This window comes from Peromyscus leucopus, chromosome 12 (assembly GCF_004664715.2).
Source record: "Peromyscus leucopus breed LL Stock chromosome 12, UCI_PerLeu_2.1, whole genome shotgun sequence".
NCBI classification, from domain to species: Eukaryota; Metazoa; Chordata; class Mammalia; order Rodentia; family Cricetidae; genus Peromyscus; species Peromyscus leucopus.
Window position 1 is genome coordinate 21,156,187 of NC_051073.1, and position 20,519 is coordinate 21,176,705.

The 20,519-nt window shown below is 36.0% G+C and overlaps 1 protein-coding gene across 4 annotated transcripts in view; it reads right to left on the reverse strand.

Annotated features, from left to right (window-relative positions):
- Window positions 1-606: 606 nt before the first annotated feature.
- The window catches only part of Usp25 (ubiquitin specific peptidase 25), a 107,335-nt gene continuing 87,422 nt past the window's right edge, over window positions 607-20,519 (reverse strand). For 2 of the 4 annotated variants that reach the window (XM_028874781.2, XM_037209660.1), the window contains 7 exons: window positions 19,940-20,035; window positions 11,787-11,965; window positions 10,623-10,701; window positions 6,584-6,663; window positions 3,424-3,547; window positions 2,273-2,468; window positions 607-1,976 (listed from right to left, as the gene is read on the reverse strand). In XM_028874781.2, the coding sequence (XP_028730614.1) occupies window positions 1,804-1,976; window positions 2,273-2,468; window positions 3,424-3,547; window positions 6,584-6,663; window positions 10,623-10,701; window positions 11,787-11,965; window positions 19,940-20,035 (927 nt within the window). In that variant the 3' untranslated portion in view covers window positions 607-1,803. The remainder of the gene's footprint in view (window positions 1,977-2,272; window positions 2,469-3,423; window positions 3,548-6,583; window positions 6,664-10,622; window positions 10,702-11,786; window positions 11,966-19,939; window positions 20,036-20,519) is intronic. The other 2 variants (XM_028874782.2, XM_037209661.1) reach the window with 1 other exon arrangement.

Genomic DNA, 20,519 nt, shown 5'->3' on the forward strand with positions numbered 1-20,519 from the left:
TATTTGACTACTGTGTGCCTTGGTAGGCCATTATGTACATCAATATAAAGAAGTTCACCCTTTTGTTGGGATATCAGAAAATATGAGATAACTAGCAAAACTGCAACAGCACATGTGAAGTTTCTAGACTTTTAAGAAGACATAAAGACTAGTGCAGAAGTCTATTCAGTAAAAAACTCTAAAGCCAAACACATTTTGATACCCACAATATGCAACATCTAATTTTACACAGGTAGGGTCCCGATGCCTCCTCATTGCTACCTTGCCATACAACATTCCCTTTGCAAAATCATCACATAAGTGATTGTTTCATCTTCTTCTGCTTCAGTGGTTCTCAACCTGCAGGTCTCAGCCCCTTTAGGATTATATATCAGATACCCTACATATCAGATATTTACATTATGATTCATAACAGTAGCAAAATTATAGTTGTGAAGTAGCAACAAAATAATTTTATGGTGGGGGGGTCACCACAATACGAGGAACCATATTAAAGGGTTGCAGCATTAGGAAGGTTGAGAACCACTGCTCTATTGAATCTTTTGTGAGAGGCACTTGTAGAAAGTATTGGTTTTGTGACGACGCTACAACAAACATATATACACATAACATATTTATATATTTTACTATGCTAACAAAGTATCATTTATAAAGAATTTTTATAAATTCAAAAATAGATGGGTGGTAACATGATTACCTTTAAAGCATTAATCTAGATTTTCATTCACAATATCACTTCATTGATCTTAAAACAGTAGTTCCATCTATAAAATATTCTACATCTTTCACCTTTTTTGAAAAAAACGGAGGCAAATTAAAAGTTAAGATTCTTATATTTCCTAGTTAAACAGTATCAATTTCATTCACAGCATTGATTAGTAGAGGACATTTTTCAATTAAAGTAGTATATAATTTACAAAAATAGAATAATTATATAATGAAAAACATTGCCCTCCATTATGAAGAATACATGTATGTGCATGTATGTGTGTATATGTGCACATTTTTCTTTTTAAATTTCACAATAGCCCTTATTCAAGTACTGTTATCAGGTTTCTCTTGAAATAATCATCTTATATTATTTACACATACATAAAGGAACAAACATTCAATCTAAGAAAAGGTTAAAAGTTTCAGTGCAGCTTGACTTAAAACCCAGTCACTCATTTCAGTGAAAATTTGACTGAATACAACATATGTAGGTCCAAGAATTCAGTTGATATAGACACACTGAGGTGCTAAATACTTAGTACAATTCCAATATGGTACCATTATAGTAAACAAAAGGGCTATTATTCTATGCATCACCCAATGTCAACCCCATGACTAAATTCATTTATATGTCTAAAATACACACCATTATGCAATATACCTGCTTACAAACACATAGGTAGCCATAAATAAAACTTTATTCTTTGATTTCATTTACAAGCTACCAAATAGTAGATATCATACACAGTGCTGAACACTTAATGGCTTAGTCTTGGAAATTCCAGACTAATGGAAAGCTGTTGATAAGGAAAACTGAGAGGCAATACTGCAACAGAAAGTGGCAAAAGCATTGTTCTGCCACAGGAAATCAATCGATTTGTAATTAGACATTGGTTCCAGATAAAACAAAGTCTGAGTGCCATGCGATTCGCGGCTTTATTGTTTGCAGTCTCGTTAAGGTCGGCATAGTCGTTTTGTCTTTTGCAGTTATTAAAATAAAAAGTTAAAAACTCTAGCAGCAGCAAGCAGATCCCGTGACAGGAAGATGTGGTAAGAAAAGAGCTTCTGTAGCATGTGGGACCTGTGGGCAGTTCATCTTCCATCAGCAGGAGTACGACTGAGGGACAACATGATTCGGGCGAATCGCTCACAGAGTTCATGGGCAGAATAGGGAGGTAACTTTGGTGGCTCGTGGAAACCTTTAATCTCTGTAGAACAGTCAAGCAGCTTGGGCAGAAAATCCGTCAGCTTTTCTTGGAGGGTTGCTGCAAATACAAATAATTAGATCCATCTAAACACAAAGGAAAATTAAAGAGCTGCCTACAGTAGGTCTGTTATAGGAGAAGATTCATTTTGAAGTACACGGAATTACTGCCATTTGGGGGACATGAGATGTTTTTTAAAAGGACATGGCAACAGAATTGGGCACATCTTAGCCTGTAAAGGAGGCAAATGGCTCCAGTGTGAAGAGGAAAGTGCTACAGAAGATCAAACAGGATCAAACAGGATCTTCTGTTGCATTATCCCACCCCGGGTGCTTAACAGCACTGGTTCAACTTACATTCCATTTCCTGCCCTAAGTAGGAACACCATCGATTCCTCATGTCTTCCACAGCAAGGATATCCTTCTCTTCCATTTCATCCATCAGCAACAAGGGCAAGAAAGGAACGATAAACTCATTCATAATAATCAAGCCATTATTCACTTCTCGGCCCTCTCCAGACTCGAACATCTCTGCCGCTTGCTCATTTAATTTCTTAATGGAATGAGAGAAGAAAACACATTTTACTTCATCTTACAATTAAGAAAGGAGTACCTGCACTACAGATGACATGATAAATATGTTCAAACAGTATTAGGACAAATAGCAGTCAGGTATAATGATACCATACACAAAAACAAATCTTTTAGGAAAACCTCTGTACATAACAAAGGCAACAGAAAAAAAAAAGAAAAAGAAAATCGCAACCTTCCACAATCTCATTAAAAACTGCAAAGACAGCACTTCACATTAAAATTAATGTAAAATGAATAGTTCTAAAAGAAAATATTTCATCAAAAATCCACTTAAAAATGCTTTTGCTTATACTTAATGCATATTACAAACCTAGAAAGGTTTTTCTCATTATTTTTAAACAGGAGAAACAATTAGTATTTAATGGTTTACAATGTGGAAGGGAGTGATGCCAAAATTAATAGTGAGTTCAATGCCATCAAATAAATTTGGGGGGATTTATGATGTCATACAGGAAGGCTAGCTAATAAATAAATACCATGTGCATCAGTCAAGAGCTCTACCTATGTAAAGTAGAGAAAAACATTTTCAAAGTAACATTTAAAAATCGGCAATAATAATGATATTTTAAAGAGACTGAAATATTTGAGGAAAAACCTACCAGCTGCAAATAAGGGCATCATGTTCAATGAAATTTTGATAATATGCAAACTAAATCCAGTATGATTTATAAGTCTCAGGAAACTAGTTATTTGCTATATAGAATATTATTCTTCACGATTCAGCAAAAAAAAAAGTGGCAATAATGATAAGCTCTGGAAATATAATGAAAGCAATCATCTTTCATTTAAAAAACATTTTATGCAGATATACCACAGTTTTTATCCTGACAGTGTTTATAGTCAATTACTTATGTGAGAATGTAGAAAACGTGTCCAGCCTGTGGCCAAAGCAAACACATTCTATGTATACTCACCAGTAAACACTCCCTTCTGTAATGCGATATCAACTCTCCATCATGCCCTCTGTAAGGACCCTTGGACAAGAGCTCTTTATTATTCTGATAAGCACAGATAAGGAACAGCAAGGAGTCTATATAACTTAAAATAAACACATGATATTAGTATTTCATTATTATAAAACAATCTACAATCATAAAATGCTAGGAGGCCCTGCTAGTCGGAGGTTGGAGTCTACCATGGCTTAGGAGCTCTCTCTGAACTCTACAACATGGACAACGACCCCCCACCCCCCATCCCTACCCCCTATCCCCACCCCAGTTCTCTACCTGATTTTATTTGGAGATTGTCTCTAGGCCTGGATGCCTGATTTATATCTCTAGTAGACCCTGGACACACTTCCCTACAGAAGCCTTCCTCCTGCTGCCCATATGGTAAGTAGACATTGTGCTTGGAATGTTACAATAGGACCGTGCTTCCAAAGATAGTCTAGGACTTGTACTGGGAGCTTTATGATAGGTGTACAGTTTAATGCAAATTAGGTGATCCCCCAGCTACCATTCTGTACTCTGGAATAAAGTTAACAGATTCACCGAGGTTGTCTCCCAGAGAGATAGATATCTGTCATGCTCACAGGCTCACAGGCCCACATCTGTTGTTGCTTCTGTCCCTTGTCCTTAGAGACTGGTGGCCAATAGGGCCACAAGGAAAAAGGGGACACCCATAATAAAATAATCTAAGAATATACTTAAATGTCTATTCTATATGACACTTAAAAAAATCCAGTGCATGAAATGCACAAACACACTTTTTTAACAAGAGCAAAACCTGGCGGCAGGAGACACATCTTAAAAGAAAAACAAAAGAACTAAAATAAAAAATGGGAGAAAGGCCTCCGCTGAAGGCTTCAGTAGTTATTTCTGTTGTCTCCAGTATATTGGGTTTTGATGTTGTCCACTCGTGGCCCAAATTTAAGACTGATGTGAAAGCCAATAATCAATGTGTTTAACACAGTATTTTCCTGTGAAAAGACTGTGTTTTTGTTTACTTTACACTTATAAGTATCACTTAGCTCATGCAATGTTTTTTTATGTATACACAAATTTATGGCCACTGAGGAAAAACATAAAAGAGAAAATGCCCACAGGAAATGGTGGGTGGGTTGAAAGTAGGAAACATACTTTCAATTTGGAAACTTACTGGAACAAATTAGGAAGGGTCAAACTGAGATGGGAGAATGGGGGTAACAGAGAGGAGCAAGTATGGAGAGGGATGAATAACACCAAAGACCTTTAGAAAAAGACATAAAGAGGCATACTACACAGCTTCCATACACACACACACACACACACACTTCTTAAAACAGAGTTACCTTACAGCAGGGCAACAATGCCTCTACCAAACACCAGAAGAGAATAAATAAACTGAATTCCTGGTATGGGTTGTTTCTTTTAGAATTGTTGACCACTGAGGTTTCTGCAGAGCCCCAAACACTACAGGCTGTACCCTTTGGCTACACTCCCAAACTTGATGGCAAGACCTTATGGCACAATCACAACAACTGGACTAGCAAGACAGGCCTCCCAATGCAACAGTGGCACAACCACTACGGGAGTAACCAACCACGTTCTGATAGGACTTCAGTGGCTTCTGCGAGAAGAAACTCCTAACCGGCACCACTATTGGGCTAGAAATCTATGGCTAGATAAGCTGTAGGTACTTGGAAAGCACTCTACTACCTAGAGTGGGCACTGGTCACAAGTGGGTTGAAGATGGTGGCCAGTATTCCTAAGAAATCGAATATATAATTATGGAAATTTAAACTGCCAGTCATGGTTGGTAACACTGTATTAAGCAGTTCCATTCTAGAAATAAATGCCCGCTTGTCATTAAAAGCACACCATAAACTTTCTACAGTTATTCACACAGACAGACAGGTTAGTCATTTTGCTTGGCTGCAATAAGACACTGCATTGAAAATAAAGCAGTCTCTTACAAAAAATCACAAGTTAAGTAAGTTGATACTAAGATAGAAATTAAATAATATATGGAGAAATGAATAAGCTATCACAGAAGAAAAATGACAAGTACATAAAAGTTTTTTTCTTAATAATAGTTAAAATACTGATATATTTTTATTTTATTACTATTAATATTATTTTTAGACACCTATTTCTATTCTAATAAAAGAAGGAAAGTAAGGGTGTGGATTCGGGTGAGTGAGAAAATATGGAAGATGTGGGGGAGGGTAATTCATAAACACAATATATTTTATTTAAAAACTATCTTCGATAAAAAAGAAAAAGTTAAAATAACAATTTCATAATTATACAAATTGAAATTATTACAAATTATCTTTGATTTTAAATATGTGTATTATTTAGAAATTTCTACAGATAAACTTGATCCTTTGTGAGTGTGTGATGGGTGTAAACTTTAGGCCTGTGCACACTAGAGGAGCACATCATCACTGAACACCGCTCTATCATAGGTGCTCTTTATATGGTACCTGGGGCCTCAGATAAAGGCACAAGAATTACCTCTGATTTACGTTTATTAGATGAAGAAGAAGTATAACAGTCACTAACGTCCCAGATAGATTTCAGGGAAACTAACTAGTTCTACATGTTGAGCTAGCAGCTCATTGACTCTCCAAATTTTAGGAATGGATTTCACACAAAATTATGTTCCACTAGGTTCCAGTGGACAAATCCAAACCAATGGTCACAACAAATCATGGTCAAACTCAACCCTGGTAATTCAATGGGTCACAAAACAAAATGAATAGATATGAATGCTTGAGACAAACTGGTGGGAAGTAGCTGGAGAGGACGGGGAGAGAGATGGGAGGGGAGGTAGTGGGAGTGTTCAATATGCAATGTGTTCATGTGTGAAACTATTGACGAAAAAATTTTAATTAAATGATTAAAAAAGACATAAATGTCACTTTTTTGATAAGTTTTATAAAAAAGTATAGTATAGAAAAGAAAATGTATTTTATATGAAGGATCTGTGATCTAATTGTATTAAATTTGCAATATTCTGTAATCCAAAATTGTTACAAACTAAAATGTTCATTAAAATGTATACTGCATAATTTGCATTGCATGACAATCACTGAACAGAATTAATGACAAGAACAAACTTTTTCCCCCATATTTGTCCAATCTATCTTACCTTTCTCTCTGGAAATTTTCTAGTCCAATTATGAGATACATAGTTGTTTCTCTAAATTTCTTATAATCTTTATGCCACTCCTGTATATAACATATTAAAAGTGAAAAGAGTAAAACTATGGTAAGAATATTTAAAAAACAATGCACTTTTCTGAGTTATGCAAATGAGGAGAAATGAATTCAAAATTAAAATAACTTCAGTGATATATATATAGTACCTCAGTATAATAATAAATAAAAACATTTTAGTAATTTAGTCGTGGATGATAAAGAAAAGATAAAGAATATAAAATATAAAATAATAAAATGGCAGGATAATCAAATTGCTTTTTTTTCTTTATAAAACATTCTTCAGTATAAATTTTACTAATAAATTGTTGTAATAGTAAAGACTGGAATGGGGGGAATTTTGTTTTTAAAATGTTTAATAAAAATATTTCAAAAAACAATAAAATCAATATTGGATTCATCTAAAAGGAAGTTTTGACAAAAAAAATGGAGAGAGAAATGTTCTCTACATTGCCCTTCACTGTAAACAAAATTTCAATTTGATACTCTTAGCTGATCTTCACAAACATACATAATTGGCCCAGTATCATGTGACCTACTCAGGAGCTGCCTTAGAACTCAAGCAGTGAACTCCCCTGCAAAGGGAGGAGGCTTTGCTGCCGAGGTAGCCCCCACAGCAGAAACACTCTGGACTGCAGTGTGTGAGCAGTCACAGGCTCTTCCAGGAAAAGAGCACTTGCCAGCATGGATGCTGAGCTAGACAGGCACGTGGGTCAAGGTTTGCTGATTTATTCTGAATTGAGAGCAAACAAAAGGATGAGATTTGTTTAGAAGCTAAAAGATGTGCCGTTTAAATACCTATACAATTGAGACTCTTCAGTTGGAAAGAACGTGAAATTTCAGAATACAAATAGAGTGATCTTATCTTTGGAAGTAACCCGAGAAAGGACTGCAGATTCAAAACAATTAAAAAGCAAGCCTCATGAGTATGAATCAGAAGAGATCAACCAATTAAAAAAGGCACAAATCAACAGTTAACATGACAAACTCGGGTCATGAGAAAGCATACTCTGAAATATCACTGCTCCAGATTTTATGTTCTGGTCATAACTCTGTACTCAATACATTTTGCTTATAGGTAAATAATTTTCTTTGGCTTTCTGTTCATTTTGACTTGTAGACAGCCTTATACAGAAAGCTTTCTCAACTGAAGTGGATTTTTTTTTAAAGATTTATTTATTATGTATACAGCATGTATGACTGCAGGCCAGAAGAGGGCACCAGATCTCATTACAGATGGTTGTGAGCCACCATGTGGTAGCTGGGAATTGAACTCAGGACCTCTGGAAGAGCAGTCAGTGCTCTTAACCTCTGAGCCATCTCTCCAGCCCCCCTGAAGTGGATTTTATACATGAAGTAAAGATGATATCCAGTTTCATTCCTCAGAATTACTTAATAAAGGCACTTCAGTTAATCAAAAACTTGCTTGCTATTTCTGGGATACATGTTCATACAGGATATTATTACAAAGGTTTTATGAAGACAGCGTCTTGATAATATTTTAGTCATTTTTAGGGTGTCTAGGGTACATTGCATTTCCCAACCAGATTATTAAGCTCCATTAGACAAAGTGCTAGATTTTTTTATGGAAATTATATTTGATCTATGCACTATGTTAGAGAAAAACCAGTACATTTTCAATAGCAAGTATCTGAAATATCTCATGGGTATGTTTCAGTCTCTATTGTCTCCAAATAAGTTTTATAATTTTCTTCCAAGATTTTATGTACTTATCTTTCTAAATTTAATTTTACGTACTTCATAGATTTATGCTACTAAAAATAATGCTATTAAAAATAATTTCATTTTTAATTATTTGTTTTGAAATAAAAGTCAGTAGGTAACAAGATTTCTATGTTTCAAAGCTAAAGTTTTTGGAATCTGTATTGTTATTTCAGTATCTACATAAAACTGTGCAAATAAAGATAACTTTCTTTTTCAGTCTTGCTTAATTTGCCATATTACTGACTTTTTTTCTGGTCACAGAAGTAAATGTTTCATTATTCACTACCTTACATATTTGCAATATTTTCTGTGCTTTTTATTTTTAACACCCTTTAGTAGATGGGAGAATGTTCTTGAAAGATGCATACTTTTATCTTCTCTGTTACTGTAATGAGTTATTACCTATTAAATCTAAGGTAAGTAAGTTCATAGAGCAGTAAGTAACGAGAAAGGTGCAAGAACAAAGGAACCCCCACATCCTGCTGCTGGACATGTAAAATAGGGAGCTGATAAGGAAATCAGTATTGAGCTTCCTCAGAAAATGTATAAAGCTACCGTGATATTCAGCTTTGCCACTCTGAGTGAGGCACATGCCCAAGGGAATATCAATTAGCACACCACAGCGACATTTAACCCTCCACGTTTACTGCAGTATTACTCACAATACTAAAATATGGACTATGCCTAGGCACCCATTAACGGATGGCTAAAGAATGGGTAGTGTACACACACTGGCTTTTTTTCAGTCCTAAAGAATGAAATTATGACATTTGTGGGAACTAGATGGAACTGGAAATCAGCATTTTAAACAAATGAAACAGAAAAGACAAAATAGCATCTTTCTCTCATATTCAAAATTTACATTTAAATAGGAAAGTATATATATTAAATATATGGAAATATAGTCAGGTAATATACACAAGACAGAGCATAAGCGTATACGGGTATTTAGGAAGGGAAATGCAAGGTGGTGTTAGAGAGATGGCTCTGTGGTTAAGAGCACTGGCTGCTCTTCCAGAGGTCCTGAGTTCAATTCCCAGCAAACGCAAGGCAGCTCATAACTGTCTACAACTGTAGTCCCTTGCAATATGATGTCCTTTTCTGGGGTGCAGACATACATATAGACAAATACCTATAGAGAGAGATAAATCTTTTAAATAAAAAAGTCAGAGTTAGGGAGAAGATCACTATGTGAGCGTGGTGGACATAGTGGTTTCCAGGCCAGCCAGGGCTACAGAAGTAAAACCTTGATGAAAAAACCAAACATGTAATACCAGCAGATGGATAGATGAGAAAGAGTATGTGGAGACCAAATGTGATCCTAGCAAAGACCTATTCACACAGTGAAACTGTATAATGAAACCACTGTCTTGTCTTCTAATTTAAAAATGTAATCAAAATAAAGTTTGTAAATGAGAGCAAAGATTAACAAAAAATACACATAAAAGTAATTTTAATATACATTCAAAAATAGTGTTAATTTAAAAAGCATAAATAAATACTAGAAGCTTGAATTTGGTCAATTAAAATATATACTCAAACCAATGTTAATAAAAGATTTTGTGCACACACAAAAATCTGATAAGCCATGGTGTGTGTGTGTGTGTGTGTGTGTGTGTGTGTGTGTGTGTGTGTGTGCATACTCTCAGACAACACCTGTCTCTGTACCTCAAGTGCTCATGCACTGACCAGTAATAGGACTACCTGGGATAAGAGCATGCACCCTCATTTCTGGCTCTTCTGAATTCTCTAAACAAATGTGTTTGTGTTTGTGTGTGTGCTGGTGGGGAGAACAGAGAGACATGGCTGCCGTGGTATATGTGTAGAGGTCAGAGGAGCACTCTGGGCAGTTGTCCCACGGTCTCATAAGCTGTTATCTGGATTAAGTCAGTCAATACACTTGCAGTGCTTAGAAGAATGCTTAGTAGGCGTTTCATAAATCTTTGTCCTTTCAACACTAATGCAATCTATTACACTTTTTAAAGCAGAAAATTTCTCTATAAAAGTAATTGAAAACTAGCTGATGTAGGAACATAAAAGCCAAAGATGTTTTTTAAAACATTTTGGTCTATAAGCAACTGTACCAAAGTCACCTTAAAATTATTTATCAAAGAATTAACTTAGTATTAACTTTAAAATATAACTTTTATTTATCATCTATACAAATCCAGCCTGTGCTATGTTGAAATCAATGAAGAATATGGAATACATCAACTAGAGGTCAGTATTTCCCCCAAGCACACTACCTCATATTCCTCCAAGTTTACTTCTTCAGGTTTGATCATTTCCAGTTTGGCTTGGGCAACTTTCATTATGTTTTGACACCTTCAAATATAAGAAATACATTTCTAAATCAAAAACAAAATCCATAAAAACTGTCAAAGTATGTTGCATAAAACTAAACTATGGAACACACATAAAAACAAAGTCTCCACAAGTGCCAGTGCAGTGGCCCAACAGTTCGAGGACCTGAGTAGGGTCAATTGGCTGATCTCACAACTGCCCAGAGTGGTCCTCTGCCCATCACACATGCACGGTAGCAGGCATGTCTCTCTTCTCTCCCCACCAACATAAATACAAACACAAATAATTTTTTTAGAGAATTAAAAAAGGGCCAGATGTGGTGGTGTACGCCTTTAATTCCAGCCCTCGGGAGTCAGTCAGGAAGATCTCTGTAAGTTTGAGGCCAGCCTGGTCTACACAGTGAATTCCAAAAGGCAACCAGCATTATATAGTGTCTCAAAAATAAGATAAGTAAAGAAAAATAACTTTTATTAACTTGAACCTTTATATCTGAGGTCTACTTTTTTGATGAAACTCAAATTAACTAGAAAACAAATTAACATTAGGGTTTCATTAGATATTCTGACAACAATTGTAGGTAAACAAAATTCACTATTTTATATCTTCCTTTATAGCAAAGAATTTTCGATGGCTAGACATTTCTCTCCACTGATGTCACCTTCCGACTTCTGGAAGCTACTGGGAGTATGTGGAAGAGGGCTATGTTTGTCTAAGCTGAGGGCCTTCTTGGCTTCCTACAGTGTAGGTCAGAGCCTTGCTACATCGGATAAATCATAAAAGCCTGACAACAAAATTATCTGACCTAAAATCTGCCCAGAACAGATGTTGAAAAATAATATTTTTCTTCCATAGAAGAGTTATTTCTTTATTGATAATTTGACATTACCCAAATTACTTTCAGTTCAGACTTTAAAAGGTCATACCTAGAAATTTGGGAGAAATGGCAAAGCAAATATTGAAATTAATGGAAGATAAGTTTTGTGTTATATTTATTGTGTTTTTGTACACAGACACACCTACACTTGTGACTAGCAAACCAAAACCAAAACCAGCACAATAGGAAAAGTATGAGCATGTGAATTAGATGCTTTATATTTTTATATTACCTTTCATCAAAACTCAAATTTCTATCTCCAAATTGTTCGAGTAACGTTTTCTCAATGATCTTCTTGGGAGCCTGGTTCTGGATAAAGTAGACCAGGACATGATGTAAACGGTAATCTGTTTCTGGAGGGGTATCTTCTTGAGCCAACTTCACCAGCCTTGAATATTCCAATTTAATTGCCTAGAAAATAAAACAAGAGCAAAAGTTTTGATCAATTATAATTTAAAGTTCTTCACTATTATAACTGTAATTATTTAAATGTTTATTTTTACCTTTTAATGGGTAAGTAAGCTGGTGCATTGAAGAGTCCCTATATACCACACTTTAAAAGAATTTTCTAGATAATTAACTCCATAGGGCCTTCCTTATCCCATCATCTATGTTCCCACACACAGAAGTGATAAACCAGGGCATCTCGCTCACAGTGGGATCCATTTCGTGGGGTCAGAGACTAGTCAACGTCTGTCTTGAGGCCTCACTAGAGATGCTGTGATGTTCTCCACTGTGCTGCGATTGTTGCACTAGATACATACCCAAAGGGCAATGAGAGTCCAGAGATCCCCGGGCTCTTGGAGGCGTTTCCACTACCACAAGTACCCTGCCACAACTCACAGTACGGCCATGGGCCTCCAATACCTCAAAATGGTTGTTTTGTTACAACAGTATTTCAATGTTGTTACTACAGTAATAATGATCATATATGCTATAGCATCACATGTTCCTTTATAACTATAAAATACTTCAAAACTGAGAACAAATAACACAAAATATTAATACATCTTTCAGCATACAGGCACAGTCTAGATGATCTAGAACTATAAATATGTGTAGACTAACATATCAAATACAGCTGTATTCATCACATGAAGCCCACATAACTAAACATAACACTTTCAAAATATTCATTCATTTTTAAATCTAAATTCTAAGTCTGATAATCATAAAGTATTTTAGGCTGCATGCAAGACACGTTACAAAAAAATCTATTCAATTAATAAAAGGTTTATTAGTTTCTTCTCGTCACTTTCTTTTTATGCATAACTTCCTCAAGTAATCCTATAATCTATGATGCTATATTTTAGAGGAAAAATAACTAAAAACGTTTATTGAATATTTTATTTATGCCACATAACACTTAAAAGGTTAATCAGTCCTTTCTACATAACAAGCATTAAAAATAAAAGAAGATATTCAGATATTCATTTTTTATAGTGAAACAAATTATTTCAAAATACTTTTCCCAAGGGGAAAAACGACCTTTCTCTTCAGATACACATGTCAAGTCTTATTGCTGTGCTTAAATATCACCCTAAAAATCAAATATATTTTGACATATAAGCTTATCAGTGTCACTGTGTGTTTAAATAGCACATATGCACTTTGCACAGAGATGTCTTTTAAAAGCCCTATTTTCCCAATTTTGGGTGAGAAGAGGCACGTGAAATTTTAACAACCAATATACACTAAACTTAAGAAAACTGTATACATTATCCACCCTGGTATTTTATATGCTTCTCTCCTAGGTTTGCTCAGTGTGAGTCTTCTAATTTTCCAAGGTGAACCCAGTCATGATGCTCTCCATCCATACTTTCTCGACTAGTGACAGAAATGGACAGGTTTCATCCAGCAGAGTCCATCCATACTTTCTCGACTACTGAATGAAATGGACAGACTTCACCCAGCAGAGTCCATCCATACTTCCTCAACTACTGATAGAAATGGACAGATTTCACCCAGCAGAGTCCATCCATACTTCCTCAACTACTGATAGAAATGGACAGATTTCATCCAGCAGAGTCTACACAAGTGCCACTGGAGTCAAGGGAACATGATAGATTGCTTCAAACCACTTCTGTGTTATGTTCCTAATCAAATCTTTCATTATTTTTACTGTAGCTACTGCAAAAACATTACATTCTTGCAATATGAAGTACGGTAGGGGCCATTAAAGACCTGGTATTTGTTTTAGCTTTTTCATTAGACTTTAATAAGATCCAATATAGTACCGCCCCATCTCTACATTCTAGTACCAATCATCATTACTTGAAACCTTTGACTGTGAACTTGGTAAGATGCTACTCAACAAGTGAATCTCTTACCATTATTCTAACACTGAGAATACACTATGGTCTATAGTCAACATGATAAAACCAGATATGAAATAAACAGCTATAAATGCAAGTGATGAGGTATTTATTGGGGGAACAGTTTAATGACATAATGAAGAGATTATATTGAACATTTATTTAAAAGCTAGGATTTTGATAAGATAAATATATAAATATATTATCCATGTTCATCATAACTTGCAAATACCATTTTGTAACAAAATGTTTATGCATCTAAGAACAATGTAAAAAGTAAGATAAATATCAAGCAAATGAAACCTTATTAAAAGTCATGGCAAAGGATGACAGATTGAAAAGTAATATCTGGTTCCTTTTTAAAATAATCCAAGTATCAAAACGAAGGAGAATTAATGATTTGTATAATTTCAGAAGCAGTCATGCAAATTTCTTAGATCTATGAAAAAAGTCACTTATTAAAAGTCATATCCAAAATAAGTGTAAAATACAAATTATAAACAGCAAAATACAGCTGGCAAACTATTGATGAATAAATTATTTTATCTCACTTAACATGAACAAATAAAAATTCCCACAATATTAAAAAATGAACAAAGTCACCAGGCGTGCTATCACAGGCCTTTAAAATCCCAGCTCTAGGGAAGCAGAGGCAGGTAGATCTCTATGAGTTCAAGGCCAGCCTGGGCTACAGAGGGAGTTATAGGACAGCTACTAGGGCTGTTATACAGAGAAACCCTGTCTCAAAAAACAAAAACAAAAACGACAAAACAGTTATCATAAATACCAGCAGGCAAACACGTCTGAAAAGATACTGATGCTCAGCAAAAAAGCAAACACATTTTAATCAAGGATTAAACTTTGTAATGCTCTATCATCAGACAATTGTCAATAAAGCTAAAAATCAATATACCTGAAGGAATATGACAGTTGTTTAACAGCACGTAAAATCTGCAAACATTTTGACTTCCCAATTTTACTCTCCTACATTTGTATCACAGCTAGAAGTAACCCAAATATCCAGAAACAAAACTCTCAATCAGAGTCTTATAACCAACATTTTCAACTAAGCTTTTTGTGACAGATATTATATAATAAGTTATTTCTAAATAAGTTCTCCATGTCCTTTAATTTTTAAGAGGCCTCAATGAAACAATGGCTCAGATAATTTAATATATTGTCCAAGATTGCAGAACTAAGTGAGAAAACTTGTATTTAAACTAGGCACCTACTGACAGAGTCCTCCTGAGTACCAACTTCTTAACCTATAACAGGAGTGAATTCTAGGAATGCTGAGATCCTAGTCCCATGGGCTCCTCATTGTGTCACAGATGGACATGTATTCTCTAAGAAAATGTTTAAATCCATTTTGTTAAGTCCAATAGAAAACAAAGAGAAAAATAATATAAGTGTATGACGTGTGGCCCACCATACTATGGGAAAATAAAGGAAGAAACCAAATGAAGAGACAAAGCACACCCCTACTTTAAGTTAGAAATGTGTTGAGTATGTTTATGAACAGAAGAACTTGTACAAATATGAGTAGGTTTAAGTGAATATGCCTACCTAACCAGAAAGAGACAGAGCAAACAGCTGGCAGAGAGTTGATGTGCTTTGTCAAACAGCAAGTGAGAAAATCCATTCATAGCCCGTGTTTTGATGTGTGCATTAGTTGTTTAAATGTCACTTTCTTTAAGAAGCTTTCTGGATACCAGCTCTGGTTTTTTGGTTTATGTAATCCTTATTCACTTTTATATTCATCAGGCTAATTTCAACTTAACCAAAGTTTGCACTAGAAAATAAGATTTATTCAGGCAGAAATTCAATCCATAGCTACATTAACTATATCCACTGGACTTAGGCCCATGCCTTATGAATTGTTATAACAATCAATAGTCGAGTGGAAACAAAGATAATGGTACAGTCATGACGGAATGCCATTGTGTCTACATGTATGACACCCTGCAAACTACAAGCACATTTAATGACATAGAATTCTAACCATGTTGTGAATGCAGACACACTGAAAAGAACAAGGATTAGAGGGTTTCTAGAACATAAGGTCCAACACAAACACTAACAACAGAGGGTGATGGATGTATTTGGTAGGGAACTACAGGAAGGAGCAGAGATGACCCGGAGCCCCTCAGGAGTTCCACTTCAGGGCCTGATGGCTGGTTATATGGGCAGCTCTTCCTTCTGTGGCTATCTGTTGCGCTGTAACGTACTACCACTGTACTTTAAAGCATTTTCATAAGGTAAAAGAATACATTTTACATATACAGAGTAACAAAGGTGCAGCACTGGCAATGGGCATGTAGATGTCAAAGGGAGTGACTACATCATATCAATTTCAGATGATTAATGTGAAGCAGTAATACCCCTATCAAGCACAATGTTCCATAATACAGAGGTTCACTTACCTCATAAAATCCTAAGGATACTACTGTAATAGATGCAGACAACAATTTCAAAAAAATCTATCTTCCAAAGAAAATAAAAGCTAACCCCAGATTAATAATTGCAATATGACCCCTTTGCTCCATCATGTACATATATTTTCAGCAACTAGACTTTTACAACTGTCAATTACTTTTTATCCTTCTGATTTTAGTTTTTCTCATTGGAGCAATTTTAAACTTTCTTGGGAATCTTCTCTTTAAACAATTTCATTTAACGATTTTTTTCCATTTAAAATGGAAACCAATCCTACCAAAAAAAAGTCAACTTGAGAAGGAACCTGGAAGAATACCTTATCCCCAACTGCCTGTCTATTAACTCGAAATTTCACACTACATACACAAAGTCGATTCCCTTATTGAAGGGTCCCTGTGCAACTCTTTCTAAATCAGAGTTGAATCTTGCCAGTTTACTTACTCAAACCTAACTTGCATTCTTCATTTCTATTTATTGTAAGATGCAATTTCCATAGGATATTTCCCATGATAATTCATAAGGTAATCACTGTCAAGCAAGTATATCATTTACCAACAGGTTTGACTGTATGTCTTATAGGTAAAGGCACTCGCGCTAAAGCCTGGCAATCTGAGTTCCACCCACAAAACTCATATGAAGATAGAAGAAGAGAATAGATCCAAAAAGTTGTATTCTGAACTCTACATGTGTGTAATGATGTGTGTGTGCCCATACATACACACAGTAACAGTAAATAGCATAAAATTGGTCTGATCATTTTGCATAACTAAGCCATAGTTTGGAGTACTTACTCAGGCCTAGAGTTAAAGTTTTCTCTCACAATCAAAAAGTTCTATAAATTCAACTTAAGAAAGGTTTTCCTGGTAATGTTCAAGACACAGAGAAAAACATCTTTCCCATACAGTTATAAATTAGGTACTGAAAAGAATACAACATCCTCTATATAATTCAAGGAATAGAGGAAGGCAGGAGCAGCCATCACATGCCAATACTCAGTACTCAGGTCCATGCTGGAAGGCTCCAGCTATCCTTCTGTGGGGGAGGTCTGGACACAGAGCTGTGAGCAGTATCAGAGTAGGGTGGAGAGCAGGACGTAGGGAAGGAGACACCAGAAGGATGTCTAAATGCTAATAAAGCCCCCAAGTCTCACATGTTAACAGCCACAAATGAGCCTTCAAACTGCTGATTTTCTGAGGAGTATCTTGAAAATTTGTATAAGTATAGCATTTATATGGGTATTTCTGTTTATTATACACTAGGAGGTACAACATATCTACTGTCTCACAATCCCTGTCTCACAAACTTGCTTCTCATTTGCTTTATAGCATGTTTTTCCTTTCATTGTCCATCAAACCCCAATACTTCAGAGGTGGGGGAAATAAATACATAAAATACAAAAATGAATAATATGAATACCCAAGGTAATAATAACAGATTTCAAAGCAATGAGCTATGCATGAGTAAAGAAAATTCAATCCAGGTTGAAGATTTAAGCTGTAAAAATATTTTTTTCCTAAGAAAACAAAATCAGTAACATCATGGTTGTAGTTGGCTCAGTGGTTAAGAGCACTGGCTGTTCTTCTAGAGGACCTGAGTTCAATTCCCAGCACCTACATGATGGATCACAACCATCTGAAACTCCAGTTCCAGGAGAATCTCACACCTCTTATGGCCTCTGTGGGCACTGAATGAAAGTGATGCAAAGAAGAAATGCAAGCAGAAAAAACTCAGACACACAATTTAATAATAAAAAGACATATTTAAAATTAATAAACAGTAAGAAAAGACTCAAGCAACTGGTAGAGAGAGAACCAATGACAAACACAGAAAACTACACCCCCCAAAAGTTAAATGTATGTGTGGGGGCAATTAAAGGGATATGAAGGACAAAGGGGAGGTGTGGTGGTTTGAAAGAAAATGGCCCCCAAAGGGAGTGGCCCTATTAGGGGGTGTGGCCTTGTTGGAGGAAGTGTGTCACTGTTGGGGCGGGCTTTGAGGTCTCTTTTGCTGAAGCCTCCCTCAGTGTGACAGTCAGTCGACTTCCTGCAAAATGTAACGCTCTCAGCTGCTTCTCCAGCACCATGTCTGCCTGCATGCTGCCTGCACGCTGCCATGTCCTGCCATGATGCTAATGGACTGAACCTCTGAAACTGTAAGCCAGCCCCCTTAATTAGATGTTTTCCGTATAAGAGTTGCTCTGGTGTCTCTTCCCAGCACTGGAAACCCTCACTAAGGCAGGAGGGGATGGAAAGGGTACCATCCGTGGCCTGAGCCCAGTAAGGAGCCCAGACAGAATCACTGCTGCAAATGTCTTTGAATGCCCTCCTCCTTCCCTCGTGGACTTTATGTCTTGTTAAGGGAGGGATTTTTTAACCTCTTGCATGAGATCTTAAGAGACTAATCAATTTGTCCTGGGAGCAGTCTGCCAGAATGCTTACAATTTAACACTTCAAGTTGGATATTTAAAAATTTGTAAGAAATATCAGTAAAATAGAATAATCCCAACAAATTCAAAAGCACTTATTGAGAAGGCAAGTAAGTACACTGCTTTTGTTCTCTATACTGGGCTGAAGAAACACTAGCAGGGGGTGTGGGTTCTGAAAAACAGAGCCAGTGATGATGAAGTATAGAAGATAAAGGGATAGTTTTAGACACTGACAGTTTTCTTTTCCTTTTTTGGTTTTTCTTGAGACAGGGTTTCTCTGTGTAGCAGCCCTGGCTGTCCTAAAACACACTTTGCAGATGAAGATGGTCTTAAAGTTACAGAGATCCATCTGCCTCTGCCTTCCAAGTGCTGGGATTAAAGGACTATGTCACCCCCACCCGGCTAAAAGTGACATTCTTAATACCGACCCTTTTTAAATAAACAGCCCTAAGAAGGGGAAACATACACACACACACACACACACACACACACACACACACACACACACACACACCAAAAAAAAAAAAAAAAAAAAAAAAAAAAACACAGAGCAAAAAACCATGAAGTCGTTTGGTAAATCTAAAAGAAAAACACACCACAGTGTTCTCATCTTTCAAATAAAAAAAAATAACAAAACCTTGGAGAGCTCACATACTTAGGAGGGAAGGTGTGAGACGGTGAAATAGAATCAACTCAATGGCCTCCTGTTCCTTGAGCTGACCAGAACAGTAAAAATTCAGAACAAAGAAAAAACAGGGAAGAACAAAAAGCAAAAGGTAATACATGAATAAATAATTTTCAGAAAACACCAAAGAATCGGTTTAGTATCAAATAGAAAAATTAAAGCAAACAGAAAAATTAAAGGAAACACTTTTAAATACTGGTCAACCCATTGTCTGAACTCTAAGGAAGAAATAAACCATTACCAGAAGCAACTGCACAGTCCCTGTTTCTGCTTTTCAAAATCCTTAATTTCTTGATTAAATTACTAACAGCAGATAAGACATATTATTGTAGTAAGTCAGATCAATTGTTCTGATTTTCTTTAATTATCTGCACTAAAAAGGGAAAAGGATTTTAAAATCTTACACACAAGCAGCCCCCAGAACACTAGGTTGTCATGATTCAAATAAGAAAACAGAAATCTGTTTAAAGAAACAAGATGCTGTAAAACATTACATTTTTTAGAGACGAAAATGTTAATAGTACCTTAAAGAACCCTGCTTCAGGACCACACCTGTCATACACACTCCTCGATTTACCTATCGCCATGATAATACCTTGCATACTGGGTGTCATCATGATCTGCCATAGAAATTGAAAGTAAGAGTTTCTGAAAGGTTAACAGCAAAAAACAAAAACCCACAACAGAGTGAAAGGAGTTATTTACATGCAACTTTAAAACCCCTATTCTCTACTGTTTACAAATCAAAGGATGCGTTTATAAAAGAGCGACTGTGTTCTGACGTACAAGCAGAAGCATCACTCAGTCATCTGTGCAGTGGTACAGCTGGCGGACAGGATGCCTTTGTACAAACTGCAAAAAGGCATCCTCTCTGAAGTTGAGAATTGTAGAATGGCTCCCCCTTCTGGACGAATTAGAAAAGTGAATGCTTTTCCAAGAATGTTTAGGAAAAAGCACCAACTCTTAGTAAATAAATGAATGAACAGTACATTTGCTCAAAACTGGTGAGCCTGTGAAGAACTCCATTTGAATCCCTCTCCCACTCCTGGGATAGGAACCTCTGTACAACTGTACAACCTGTCTATCTGTAAGCAACAGCGTTCC